The sequence below is a fragment of the Carica papaya genome, chromosome 2 (assembly GCF_054855325.1).
Source record: "Carica papaya isolate Zhongbai chromosome 2, ASM5485532v1, whole genome shotgun sequence".
NCBI classification, from domain to species: domain Eukaryota; kingdom Viridiplantae; phylum Streptophyta; class Magnoliopsida; order Brassicales; family Caricaceae; genus Carica; species Carica papaya.
In genome coordinates this window covers 6292855-6306228 of record NC_142310.1, presented here as the reverse complement: position 1 = coordinate 6306228, position 13374 = coordinate 6292855, and the positions used below count along the sequence as shown (strand labels likewise).

The 13374-nt window shown below is 35.8% G+C and overlaps 4 protein-coding genes across 7 annotated transcripts; 3 read left to right on the top strand and 1 right to left on the bottom strand.

Annotated features, from left to right (window-relative positions):
• The first annotated feature begins 1087 nt into the window (after nucleotides 1–1087).
• On the top strand, nucleotides 1088–3583 carry LOC110823918 (caffeoylshikimate esterase-like). The gene is made up of 8 exons (XM_022054416.2): nucleotides 1088–1311; nucleotides 1483–1515; nucleotides 1613–1739; nucleotides 1812–1958; nucleotides 2133–2263; nucleotides 2586–2723; nucleotides 2839–2937; nucleotides 3078–3583. Exons 1-8 carry the CDS (start codon nucleotides 1309–1311, stop codon nucleotides 3357–3359), a joined length of 960 nt encoding a protein of 319 aa, XP_021910108.1. The 5' UTR covers nucleotides 1088–1308; the 3' UTR covers nucleotides 3360–3583.
• Nucleotides 3584–3880: 297 nt separating this feature from the next.
• LOC110824031 (caffeoylshikimate esterase-like) lies at nucleotides 3881–5795 on the top strand. Its single transcript, XM_088212968.1, has 7 exons — nucleotides 3881–3916; nucleotides 4021–4053; nucleotides 4138–4264; nucleotides 4361–4507; nucleotides 4602–4732; nucleotides 5467–5566; nucleotides 5670–5795. The coding sequence occupies exons 1-6, from the start codon at nucleotides 3914–3916 to the stop codon at nucleotides 5548–5550; spliced, it is 525 nt and encodes a 174-aa protein (XP_088069094.1). The 5' UTR covers nucleotides 3881–3913; the 3' UTR covers nucleotides 5551–5566; nucleotides 5670–5795.
• LOC110823917 (spliceosome-associated protein 130 A) lies at nucleotides 5119–11850 on the bottom strand. 4 transcript variants are annotated; one of them, XR_002541468.2, is made up of 6 exons: nucleotides 8641–11850; nucleotides 7785–8276; nucleotides 7276–7417; nucleotides 6608–6827; nucleotides 6134–6328; nucleotides 5119–5857 (listed from the first exon to the last, which is right to left on the bottom strand). XR_002541468.2 is itself a non-coding variant. In XM_022054415.2 (4 exons), exons 1-3 carry the CDS (start codon nucleotides 11650–11652, stop codon nucleotides 7280–7282), a joined length of 3642 nt encoding a protein of 1213 aa, XP_021910107.1. In that variant the 5' UTR covers nucleotides 11653–11850; the 3' UTR covers nucleotides 6370–6827; nucleotides 7276–7279. The 4 variants fall into 4 exon arrangements, 1 of the variants encoding a protein (XP_021910107.1); XR_015816885.1 differs by having other exon boundaries at nucleotides 6160–6328; XR_015816884.1 differs by having other exon boundaries at nucleotides 5119–6328.
• A 533-nt stretch (nucleotides 11851–12383) lies between these two features.
• On the top strand, nucleotides 12384–13250 carry LOC110824032 (dirigent protein 16-like). The gene has a single exon (XM_022054539.2). It carries the CDS (start codon nucleotides 12508–12510, stop codon nucleotides 13189–13191), a length of 684 nt encoding a protein of 227 aa, XP_021910231.2. The 5' UTR covers nucleotides 12384–12507; the 3' UTR covers nucleotides 13192–13250.
• Nucleotides 13251–13374: the final 124 nt, after the last annotated feature.

Below are 13374 nucleotides of genomic sequence, written 5' to 3'. Positions count from 1 at the left end.
AATTATCGAATATATGCATATATATTTTTTTTTTTTAAAAATTAGAATTAAATGATGAATTGTACCTAAAATATATTTAACGTGGAAGAAAGGGTTTACAAATATATTGAAATCCGGCAATCATTAAAGTATTGCATATAATCTTATCTCGATCTTTTTTTTTGCACTTAAAAAATTATTCAAATATATTATGATTTATTGTATTAATAATAATCTTGTAAAAATAATATACGCTTTAAGTATATGATTATTAACCATTTAATAATTTAATGGCAAGAAGCAACATATTATTATCTATTAATAAATATATATTCGTAATTGTAGCAAAAATCACGGCAGCCCTGAGGATAATGTGCAGCCCACTTGCGTTTTGGTCAAACATCTCATCCGTTGACCAAACTAAATGCGATTTTGATTTTTAATTTTATACGGTAACGGGCGTATTAAGTCAATCTTCACATAATTAGACTTTAATTACATAATTAGTTGTTTCATATGGGAATATAAATTTGAACCATAAATAAAAAATAAAAATAAAATAAATTTCTTTCCAAATTTGGATATAGTTGATAAACTCATTTTTATATAAAATGGGGAAAATATACAAAAATAATAATAATAATAATTTTGTACACCTATGATTTAAAGCATGACAAACCAAAGTCGGAAAAAGAAAAAATAATTAAAAAAAAAAAAAGATGTTTGAATTTTCGGCATGAAATTCTCTCATCTTCTTTGTCATTTTCTTGGATATTTATATCATATAATATAATATAAAAATATTTTTAAAAAATTATAGAAATTTTCTATAGACAATAGGCTTTAAACATGCTTAATAACTAAATATATTAAATTAATCCAATAATTAATGGCTCAAATTGGTCATGCGTATCCCACGAATGAGCAAATCTGATGGGGCAAGTAGTTATAAAAAATTAAAAATTAATTTTTGTATAACTAATTTACTATTTAATTAGAATTTAAAAATACCAACTTCTCTCTCTCTCTCTCTCTCTCTACATATATATATATATATGTATAGATACAGATGCTCTCCTGTTTATCTCCAAAATTCCATGCACCCGCACTTATCCGGAAACTAAACTCTTCCTCCTTGCTCTGTTCTCTGGTTTCCTCTTTTACCTTTTCCGATTCAACTCAGTTAAATCTCCATTGAAATCTCTGCTTTCAGTTCCCAAATTATTTTCTCTACAATCTCTCTACCAATTGCTCGCTCATATCTCTTCTTCTTCTCTCATATCATATCGGATTCGCGGCAACATAGTCTCTGTTTCTTCCTTCTCTCCAATGGTGAGTCTCTGTTTTTCTTTTTCATCGTCTGGAATTTCTTTTTCTTTTTTCTAAGAACTGGGTTTTTCGGTTTCTTACTATTTTCAGAGTGGGCTTTCTTTTTTCTTTCATCTGGTTTCGGAGTTCTGTTTCTAATAATTTTTTTTTTAAAAATTATTGATGAATTTACAGGCTCTTGAGATGGGAAATATTAGATACGACGAGGTAATAAACAATTAGCGTTATGTATATCTTTTGAATTTTTTACGAACATTTGTTTTTGTTTTTTTTTTTAAAGAAAAGAAAATTTAAATCTATGCAGGAGTATATAATGAACTCGAGAGGGATAAAGCTGTTTACATGTAAATGGATACCTACGGATCAAGAACCGAAGGCCTTGATATTCCTACTCCATGGATATGCAATGGAATGCAGCATCACCATGAACAGTAAATCTAATTTTTGTTTTTTGTTTTAATTACAAAAATTAACAGTTAATAATAATAGTTAAACGGTTTCAGGCACAGCAATTAGGCTAGCAAAAGCTGGTTTTGCAGTTTATGGGATTGATTACGAGGGGCATGGAAAATCAGAGGGGCTTGATGCTTACGTTAAGAAATTTGATGATATTGTTGATGGTTGCTCTAATCACTTTACAACTATTTGTGGTGAGTTTTCAATTTCTTCTTTAATTAGAAATTACCCATCTCTCTCTCTCTCTCTCTCTCTCTCTATATATATATATATATATATATATTTATATATAACTTTTTAATTATTTTTTGAAAATTTTAAACAAAAGAATTACAAGATAAAAGCTTAAAAAATGATTAATTATGCAGAGAAGCAAGAGAACAAACAGAAGATGAGGTTTGTGATGGGGGAATCCATGGGAGGGGCAGTGGCTCTGTTGTTGGCCAGGAAGAAGCCAGACTACTGGGACGGTGCCGTTTTAGTGGCACCCATGTGTAAGGTTAGTGTTTTTAATAAAGGAATCTCCATTATTGTATAACATTCTTCGTTTACTCCCCCAATTAACGATCATCCACATGTTTCAGGTCAATGTTGATCCATTTTTCTTTTTTTTTTTTTTTCTAAAAATAAAACCCATATAATAATTAAAAAAAAAAAAAACTTTCAATAACATATGTATATCCTGAAATTTAATTTAATTTTTTTTTGAATTATTAATACTTTTCTTTTTTTAATTCAGCTTCAAACGAGTTATGTATAATATAAAAAATCCATGCAATATATATATATATATATGTATTTGACAATTCACGTACTTGCAGATTGCAGATGAGATTAGACCAAGTCCTCTTGTGATAAATGTTTTGACCCAGCTTTGCCGGTTTATACCAACATGGAAAATTATTCCTGGACAAGATATTATTGATGTTGCTTTTAAAGAGCCAGATGTCAGAAAACAGGTACTTACTACTTATACACCACCCGAATTCTCTATATATTTTTAACGTCTTCTTATTAGTATATATACATATATATATATATATTCATATAGTTATCGAAATATATAAATCGTAGATAAGAGAGAACCCGTACTGCTACAAGGGACGTCCTCGCTTGAAAACTGGTTTTGAACTTTTGAGAGTCAGTCTGGATCTCGAGCAAAGACTTAACGAGGTTTGTCTTCTCTTTTTACATTCTTCTTCCCTTCCAGAAAAAAAAGCTAAATGCAAAGAGTTTACTGACAACATTGAATTTTACAAAATTGGAAAGTTTACTCTTGTTCTGCGCTTAATCTTGATTTCGAACTTGTTTAGGTTATAATACCATTTATAGTTCTCCACGGAGGAGATGACCGGGTGACGGATAAAGCTGTGAGCAAACAACTTTATGAATCGGCTTCGAGTACCGACAAGACCTTCAAGCTGTATCCGGGAATGTGGCACGGACTGTTATATGGAGAGCCAGTCGAGAACTGTGACATGGTGTTTAAGGACATCATAGATTGGACACAAGAAAGAGTTTCTTTAGGGGATTCGAGGCTGGAGAGGGAGCACAAGTACAGGAATGAAAATCTCTCCATGTCCAAACAGAAGTAGTTCGGGCCTTCAATCAATTTACTCTTGACCTTGTTTGGACAAATTAATTTGTGGATTAATAATTTGTAAAAAAAAAAATTTGGTAAATTAATTCTTGAGATTTGTATAAATTAGCACAGAGATATTCTTATTATACAGTTTAAAGATTTTAGTTCATCCAAAAGGGTGTTGAAATATTATTTTATTGTAATTTTATCTTACGAAATGCAACTCATTAAAAATCATACTTACGGTGTTTGTGTTAGTAATTATAAATAGATATAATTCTATATATAAATAATAATATTGCATATTTATTAATTTTAATATGCTTAAGAGATGGTAATAACACGAGACGTTAGGATATATATGTATATTATATGACAAGCCATACCATTTTTTTCTAGGCCCTTCACAGAATCGCTTCTAAATAACATTTGGACACATACATACATATACGTACAGTTGTAATTAAAAGTTAATTCCGACACTGTATATATATATATATATATATATATTTATATTACATTTCTACAATTTTTTTCTCCTCAAAAAACATATCTCCATCATTTTTCATGGTAATGTTCTTTCAATCTCCTCTCTTCTTCTTCTTCTTCTTCTCTCTCTCCATGCATGGCTTTTTTACTCTTTGTTTCTGGTTTTTGGCTTTCAATTTTTACAGGCTTTTGAAACAGACAATATTAAATATGATGAGGTAAGGCTTTATTTGTTTAATACTTCATTGATCATTTCTAGTTTTGTTTCAAATTTTTAGCATTGAATTCGTTCTGAAACACAGGATTATTTCACGAATTCTAGAGGACTGAAACTCTTCACATGTAAATGGATTCCAACGAATCAAGAACCAAAAGCCTTGATTTTCTTTTGCCACGGCTATGCCATGGAATGCAGCATCACCATGAAGAGTACGTCTCTCTATACATATATAATTCAACCCATACGTATGTCATAGTTAATTAATTTAGTTTTGTAATCTAGTGAGTTTTAATTTAAACATGCAGGTTGTGCGACTAGGCTGGTAGATTCAGGATTTGCAGTTCACGGAGTAGATTATGAAGGGCATGGAAGATCAGAAGGTCGTGCTGCATTTATCAATAACTTGGATGATGTTGTTAATGACTGCTCTCAACATTTCAGACAGGTATGCGGTAAGTGCTTAAGTTTCATTTTTCTTCCAATCATAATTACTTGTTCTTAATTAATTAATTAATTAATTAATTGTTTTCGTTATTAAATATTTAGAAAAGGGAGAGAACGGAGGAAAAATGAGATTCTTGCTAGGAGAGTCAATGGGTGGAGCTGTTTCTCTTCTTCTACACAGAAAGATGCCTGGATATTGGGATGGTGCAGTCTTGGCCGCACCCATGTGCAAGGTTAATTTTCATTTAATTAATTGTTTATTACTATTTTTATAATTAATTGTTTATCACAAGTATATGATTTATCTTTGGGGATTAATCATGTTTCTAAAATTCTAAAAAGAGGCTCAGGCTCCATCTTTTTAGGATCTTTGGATTTTCTTAATCACCACCCATTATTTTACCGAAATGAAAGTTTTAGCTTGTTTGGCCTAATATTACAGTACAAAAAATGCATTATAAAATTTATTATTTTTATGCTAATTGTAAGTAATATATATATATATATATTATGATATATATTAACTCTCATTACTCATCTATAAATGGGTAGCGAGTGCTCCATAGCATTAGCAACCCATAAGTACCACATACATATTTATATATATATATATATAATATTTAGAAAAAATTAAGATATGATAATTTTGGTAAGTACAATTTATTAAATATTAATAAAAAAATGAAGATAAAAAAAGACTAATATATTAATCAGTAGACAATTACGAGATAGACTGCGATGGACTTTTGAGAAGAGAAGAATGTCACCGTACAGATTGCAGATGACATAAAACCACCTCCGGTAATGATGTCTTTTCTGCAAGCACTTTGCAAAGTCATCCCAACATGGAAATCCATCATTAGCCAAGATCTCACTGATATTGCTTTTAAAGACCCCAAAGTACGCGCCGAGGTATACATACACACACACACACATACGGGTAAACATATGATTCTTTTGTTGACAGATTAAAGCAAACAAGTATTGCTACAAAGGCCGCCCTCGCTTGAAAACCGGCCATGAACTTCCTCAGAATCAGTGGAGATATTGAGGGCCGACTTCAAGAGGTCTGCCATATTTTTTTTACTTCCAATTTTTGGAAAGTAATAATAAGCACTATTTTGATATTTCATTATCAGAAATGAGAAAATTTTCTAATTTCTATTTTAGGTCGTAATCCCCTTCTTACTTCTCCATGGAGGAGATGACAAGGTGATTGACAAATCTGCCAGCAGGCAACTCTATGAGGTATCGAAGAGTCCAGATAAGTCCTTCAAGCTGTACCCCGGAATGTGGCATGGTTTGCTATTTGGCGAACCGACAAACAATATTGACATCGTGTTTGCAGACATTATCGACTGGTTAGAGGAGAGGGTGATGAAGAGAAATCAGAGTGGGGAAGGTGAACTCAAGCTTAGCAATGAAAATGTGCCTAAACAGAAACTTGATAGTATGCTTTGAATTCAAAGCATTAGATAACTCTAAACCATTGATTAGGGTTAAGAAAAAATGTCACTTTAAGTTCCAGTTCACAACTTTAATACTAAGTACTAAAATTGTCCATTGGATCAGTATTTCTAAGAACGATTATTATTCAAATATTAATACCTAACGGTTAAAACTTTAGAACTTACTATTAATGCTGTGAACTGGAACTTACAGTACCATCCTTCCACATTGCTGGCCTGGTTCAAGGGTAGCATCAGCTCCTGCAGAAACCTGGCTGAAAAACTATTTGAACCTTCAATTATTAGTTCATTTGTTTTAAGGCTCCGTGAGAGTAATGGGCATTCCCGGTTTAGCCGAACATAGATAGGAGAAACAGAAATCTGCAGTGATATGGATTAATATCGAATCATTGTAACTAGTATGGTCAATGCCTGTAGTTCAATTCATAATAAGATTAGATAATACAGAAAATACAGTTACTAATTCATACTGTCTAAATTACCCTGATGGGATCTGACTGAAAGTGAGTGGCATGGTTCTTTTCTTCTTTGGTACACTTAGTAAAAGGAATGACAACATGAATCCCATAGAAGATATATATTTAGTCAAGGCTAATCTAGTAATTACAACAGAAAGGACATTTTATAGTTAAGAACTACCTCACATTAGACTGCCAGCATTTAGCTCGGCACACTCCATTGGATCCTGACCAAGGATGTAGGGAAAGAAAGGAAGCTTCCGCCAGCATAAATTTTCTGTGGTCAGAGGTCCATCTGGTAATTTACCCATGCTTTTTCAGGCCTCTGCATTATCTGCTTAAACAGCTTCACTCTAACTGCAATTAGCACTAACCAATGCCGATAACCTCAGCACAACATCCTGCATAATATTCGATTATCTGGTAAATAACATTTGCATCTAACAACATCAAAAACTGAATCAAGCATTAATAAATCAATATTAAAAAGAGAAACATGTTGACTATCACAGTAACTGATATCATCAAGCTGAACTAAACTTCATTACAAGATTGTGGAAGGAAAGTTACAGATATTAGTAAAAATCAGAGTAGAGAATTGTGAACTATTGAACATATCCTACAAATTAGAACCTTTCCAGAGCACAACTTTGAGCATATTGTTGAGTTAGAGGTTCCAACCAGCAGAATCTGAAATTTTGGATGGCATAAAACACAGTCTAATGGAGACGCGTAGGGTCAATAGGTAGACCATAGTCTAGGGATGCAAATAGGCAGATTAATTTCTCCAAAATATAAACATAAAAGTGCAATAACAGAGAGAGAGAAAGAAGGCACTATGAGACATGCTTTCTCAAATTATCTTATTTCGAACTTCTTCAAGTTTCTTCAATATCTCTCCGGGTGTTCTATCCAACTCGTCAGCAATTTTTCTTTGCAAGTCCAGAGGAAGTGTTGGGAACTGCTCACATAGATCGCCATCTATCACATCCTGCATAAATATTGCAGAGTTCAGAAAAGCTATCAAAGTTGTCCATAATGATTAATGAGTATAAGAACCGAAAAATTCATGAAAGAATGAAAGCTAGAGTCAGGAGAAATCAAATGAAAGCTCACAACATTAGTTTCTTATTCGCATCCACAGTTACTACAACTGGCCCCATCTGCCATAGGTGTTTAATTTTTTTAACAAGTGCTGGACCCACCAAGCAAAAACAAAAAGAACCCACTCCGATGGGATTGGATTTGTGGGCCTCCAGTAGGCCGAATAAATTTGCTATCCTAGGTTGCCTCAAAGTAAAGAATCATTTCAGCAGTCAAGGATACATTTATTAATGAACTGGAGACATATGAAATACCTTGACAGGAAAGTACGCAGATCTATAAGCCATGTGATCTCTTCCACATAAAGGTGGGTGTTCCTGCCTCATATGCATCTCCAAATGCGAAAAGAAGTCAACATCATCACGTGAGGTGAATGCATGCAATGCCCCCAAGCTCCCCATGACAGTTCCATAAATGATGCATTCTGACCCACCTGGGATCAAAGATGCCTTCTGCAAACAAGTAACCACATCACCAACATGAAACTGCACTATCTCTTCTACCTTGTTAGGTGCTCCATTGAGCTTCCCTTGCTCCCACTTAATCTTCCCACCAGTTGGATCTTCCTCAATCTCATCTGACACATCCTGTGGCAACCGAACAAAATAGAAATTCCCAAATTTGTCCGCACCCGCCATCGTATCAAAATCTATGTGATATGATGCAGTAAGCCATCTTGGGACACAATCATCTGCAAATATGTACAGTTGATTTTCGTCTCGTCTATACTTGCAGAAATGGAATGACTGCCAAGAAGAGAATAATACAAGTTAATACAAAAAACAACTCCGCACCTTAGGGAACCATATATCTATCTCTATTGCTAGCATATAAACAATAAATAACACATTCTATTTGAAACTTCTTCCAAACAAAACATTTTCCCAGCTAATGTCATACAGAGGAGTGGTTGCACAATTAACTTCTTATTATTTGAATGGTTCATTATTTGGACTTTTATTTTACCCATTTGGAATACTGTATGAGTTCATTTGTTAATGTAATTATCCATTATCACGAACTTTTTGACGATATTATAGCATCTTCCTCACAGTTGTGAAGATAATCCGAATAGTGAATCATCTTAGAGCCATTAGTTAAAATACATACCTCCTGAATATCACCAACATAAATTCGGTCACGATAAGTATGAATCGAGACAATTTTGTTAGGGAACAGCTTATTTTCACATTTTCTGAGCAACCTCCTTTTCCCCAAGTCGTATAACCTAAGTACAGGACCTATTCCAGCTAGCAATCTTCCCTGAAATTGGGATAAAGCAAGAGGTACACCTTCCACTTGTGTCTTGTGCAGAAGTTCAAGAGATTTCCCATCTTCCAGAAACCTATAAATATGAATAAACCCCGCTACTAAACTTCTTTTGGGCCAAAACTGCAGTCCCTTGGCTGTACCAACTGCTAAAAGAGTTCCATACTCCTTATCATGGAAATTAACAGTACAAACACTGAATGCAGCTTCATTGTCCTGAAGTTCTAGGAGACAAGTTGTAGTAGCTTTCCTTGGATCAAGGACTCGGATACAAGAAACCCACTTGTCTGATTCTGCCTTTGGATAACCATACTGCTCATCCGAGAGGGGATCATCTTTGTCTTCATCATCACCATTCTCCATTTGTTCAGCATTAGCATTGCCATTTTCTCCCATTCCAGCAGCTTCAAAGAATTCCTTTCTTGCAGCTTCACGTTCTTCTGCATTGAATGCTCCTTGGTCACTCTCAATAATCACTAACAACTTCCACTTGGGGTGGAGAACAAACTTTCTTGGCGTGTACCTTAAAGGAATCACAGTTTCGTTAAATGTTTCCCCAAGACGCTCAATTGTGAAAATCCTCAATGCATCCCCAGCCACAGCAACAACACCTTCAGCACATTGATCGGATGAAAATGAAGCAGCAAATTCAAGAGTCTCATAAGAAAGAGGTGTTAACTGGAAATGTCCCTGGTGAATATAACCAAGCCAGGGTCGACTGGACAAGCAAAGCATTGCACGTCGTCCTCTCACAATGACCGAGAATAACTTCGGAGGCCTCAGCCCTAAAAACCGGGAACGGGAATCAGAAAGTTGACCAGTCACCATATCCACAACTGTCCTAAATAGAACCCCAGTCTGTAAACCAGCATTAAGGAAAAGACTAGCAGGGTGATCAGCACCATCTTCTCCACCTACTGAAGCCTGGACTTCAAGAAAGAGGAGGGATTCTGGAGGCGAAGATACACTTTGAACACTGAGAATCTGCATACAGTCATCAGGATCCAAAGATAAGATACGAATGGTGTTGTCATAAGAACCAACTGCAAGGAAGCGTGACCTCTGTCTTCCTTCAGGGACTGGAGCAATGTCCAAGCAAGCCACATCTCCAGACATTTCATGTTTCTCCACCTCCATCAGCTGACCAGTCATATCCACCTCAAAATATATAAGTTCCCCTCCTGTAAGGGCAATAACTACTTGGAGTCTGTTTGAACCAACCTTAACAATCGACCTCTTTCCAGGGGTTCTCCACTCATTAATACGCCCATCTTCCCTAATATGCCGAATACCATTAGGGTGGACTTGCATTAGAGAATCATCACCTATTAAAGAAACAGCAAGGGAGGGAGTAGTATCAAGAAACCCACTATCGCTGACTTCTTCAACCGTTTCACCAATTGAAAGCACAAGGGTGGCATTGGTAAAAGAGACCACAATATATGCATCAAACTCATCATTGACATTCTTTTTCACAGTCCAAACTGCACTTGGGAGACCAGGAAGCTGTGACACAGCCATCTCACTGATGGCCAACCCAGGCCTTAATATCCTTAAAGAGGAACGAGGACCTCGTCCACAAAGTGAAAATATCTGAGGTGTTTCTTCCTCAAAGAGATTTATTACTTTCATGTCCATTATTGGCATCAGGCTCTCAACCTGGTCAATCCTAACAAGGTTTTTGAGTCCTCTAGGCTGGAAAAACACAGGCTGGAAACCTTCATCAGTTTCCATCAAAGTGGCTGAAGATGACTCCACGTCAGGCTCCTCCCCTATTGCCTGAAACTGATACAAAGCATGATTTCCAAACTCCGATGCAGCAAACAAAAATCCAGACTTCAACACACACATGGAAGCTGTAACCGGAATAGTATCAAAATATTTAATCTTCAACTCCGAAACGCTATCCCCGTCATGTTCCAAAGTAACCTTAAAAATGTCTCCATATTCAGTTTGCAAAAGAAAGAAGAACATGGACTTCTGCTTATGCATTGCAGCTGACACTATTAGAACCCCCCGTTCAGCAGGCAAATCTGCCCGCCTAGGAATCACTGCTCGGAAATCTGGACCTTTAGAATTTTTATAAATTACAAAATTCTCAGCACACACCAGTACTCCACTTGGCCCATCCCCTCCTCCCGGAACAGTAACAAGCAAGTTGGCACCATTATCAACCTGTTCAGACCATTTCCTAGACACATGGTTAAGCCCTAAATCTAGCTCGTAAAAAGTCAATTGCTTCTGGGCTTCACTAGCTGCTTGTCCGGTGGAATCCTGATCTGCCTCCGAGTAATCAAGCTCAATGGCAGCAAAAATCGGGTTCTCAAAACCGCAATCCACCCCGCAAATGGAATAACATATCGTGTGCGATTTGTGCGCCTCTAGCGGAGACGAAATCGTTAATCTTGCAGCAGTATCCCTATTCAAAACATACACAAGTTTCTGTTTCTCACAGGCACCTATCATAACAGCTCTCCCTTTCGGGTCAATAGCCAGGTACTGACCCGGAACAATCCGGCGACAGCCAGACTTCCCAAAAGTTTCTTGGTGTACCTTGTCGAATACGTTTTTCTCCTTGTTGTACTCTAGTATTACGATTCGACCGGAATCGGAACCGACAACGATGTAATCTTTTTGGGACCCGGTTAAGCGAAACTGAGCTAGGGATCTAATGGCACCAAACACTTCGACAGAGAGTAAAGTTTGGATCTTACCGTTCTCGTCAGGTCGGAGGAGATCTAGGACCTTACCACGAGCAACGACAATCTCCTGCGTCTTGCCGCCGGAGAAGTTCCCATTTATGGCACAGAGAATGCCGGTAGCCTGCTGCAGGGTGAGATTGTATAGATACATGGGTGACAATATGGCGAGCTTGACCTGCAGATAGAGCTGAAACAAGCGCTACAATTAGATAAAGAGGAGAGAAGTAGTGGATTTGGGGTTTAGGGGACGGATTCAGGGTTTTAGTTAAATTCCATGGTGATGGGGTTTTCTTGAGTTCCTGATTTCGGGTATTGGAAACGAAATGACGGGAAGAGGTATAACCTGCTATAAACCCTAGGCCTAGAGATTTATTGGCCCAATTCAGCCATTGCTGGAATCGACGGCACAGATCACTTTTTCAAAATTAATCTTATTTTATAAGTATATAACTTCACCATTCATAATTCAATTAAATTTTTTTCAAGTAATTCTCTTCAAGAAAAAATATACACCCAAAAATTTGAAATGCAATTTAAATTAATTCATAATTTAATTTAATTGTTTTATTTAATAATATTATTCATGATAGCAAAAAATTTATTGGTAGTAAACTATTAACAAGTAAATCAAAAATATTTAAAATGCAACTAGACCAATTTTTTATTTTTTATTTTTAAAAATTGAAATTATACATATATATTTTTAAAATTTGCATCCATGACAAATACTTTTTCTTAACCAAAAATCTCTAAATTTTAATAACAATCTTACAATTATGCACTAATGACATGGCCCATGAGGACTAGTGTGTATAATCAGCCCAAATCCACAATTTAGGGGTAAAACAATTCAAGGCAGAAAAACCGAAGCTAATTGGGTGCAACCACTAAACACCATATTCAACCACTCCAATTTAGATCCACTACACTGCCATAATCACATTCTTCTATCATATTTATTATTTATAAACCAACAATAACACTGAAGCCAAACCAAGTTGACGATATGATCATGGCAAAACTCCCTCCAATCGTCGTACTTTTCCTATTTGTCATTGTTGATCAATCATTCTCGTTACGAATTCTTAACAATCATCACTATCGCCATCGCAAAATCACTTTCATCATGCAAAATGTGTTCAATGTGTCAGAACCCTCATCCAAATCTGTAACTACTAAAGTCGCAGGCCATCACCTGCCATTTCTAAAACCATTAGGTTTCTTCCCTCCAAAAGGAGGAATTCCTATACCAGAATCACTCCCCACGAGTTCAACCATTGGAGAATCATCCCAAGCAGTTGATATCTCGGACATTGGCCTCAACTTTCCAGCTAGAGCTACTCTTGAGGAGTTGGAATTGGGAACATTTACAAGTATTGATGAGGACTTGTTCAAAATCTCAACAAATGGGGGGAAAAAACTGTTCGGCAAAGCACACGGGGTGTATGTTGCTAGTCCAGGGAATGGAACTGGCTATATGATGGCAGTTACAGCATTTTTGGGCCCAGGAGAGTTCCCGGATGGATTGAGACTTTTCGGGGTGTATAGGGCTCAAGAAGCTGAGTCTCATGTGGCTGTTATTGGCGGCACCGGAAAGTATAATTGTGCCAATGGCTACGCAAGTGTTAAAGCTTTTGAACTCCAGGGAGCCAACAAGCTCCTGTTATTCACAGTTTATCTGAGTTTGTAAATATATCTGTTAAAAGATCCTCAGATAGAAACTGTAATAGCACATAATCTAATTTTGTTCTGCTTCACAACTTATCAGTTAAAAGATCATCGTATGGGGGCAATTTAAATCTGTTTAATTGTTTTTCACTAATCAAACATAATTTCTGAAAAAAAAAAAATCATTCAAAAGATTGAACTAGAA

Excerpts from the sequence above, each read along its gene's own strand:
- LOC110823918 (XM_022054416.2), top strand. Across the intron at positions 1,516-1,612 it reads GAAATATTAGATACGACGAG|GAGTATATAATGAACTCGAG; the intron begins GTAATAAACAAT and ends AAATCTATGCAG. Across the intron at positions 1,740-1,811 it reads ATGCAGCATCACCATGAACA|GCACAGCAATTAGGCTAGCA; the intron begins GTAAATCTAATT and ends AAACGGTTTCAG.
- LOC110824031 (XM_088212968.1), top strand. Across the intron at positions 4,054-4,137 it reads ACAATATTAAATATGATGAG|GATTATTTCACGAATTCTAG; the intron begins GTAAGGCTTTAT and ends TCTGAAACACAG. Across the intron at positions 4,733-5,466 it reads TGGCCGCACCCATGTGCAAG|ATTAAAGCAAACAAGTATTG; the intron begins GTTAATTTTCAT and ends TTTTGTTGACAG.
- LOC110823917 (XM_022054415.2), bottom strand. The coding sequence starts at position 11,652 with ATGTATCTATACAATCTCACCCTGCAGCAGGCTACCGGCATTCTCTGT. Across the intron at positions 8,277-8,640 it reads ATGTTGGTGATATTCAGGAG|TCATTCCATTTCTGCAAGTA; the intron begins GTATGTATTTTA and ends TCTTCTTGGCAG. Across the intron at positions 7,418-7,784 it reads CTGCGTACTTTCCTGTCAAG|GATGTGATAGATGGCGATCT; the intron begins GTATTTCATATG and ends ATATTTATGCAG.
- LOC110824032 (XM_022054539.2), top strand. The coding sequence starts at position 12,508 with ATGATCATGGCAAAACTCCCTCCAATCGTCGTACTTTTCCTATTTGTC.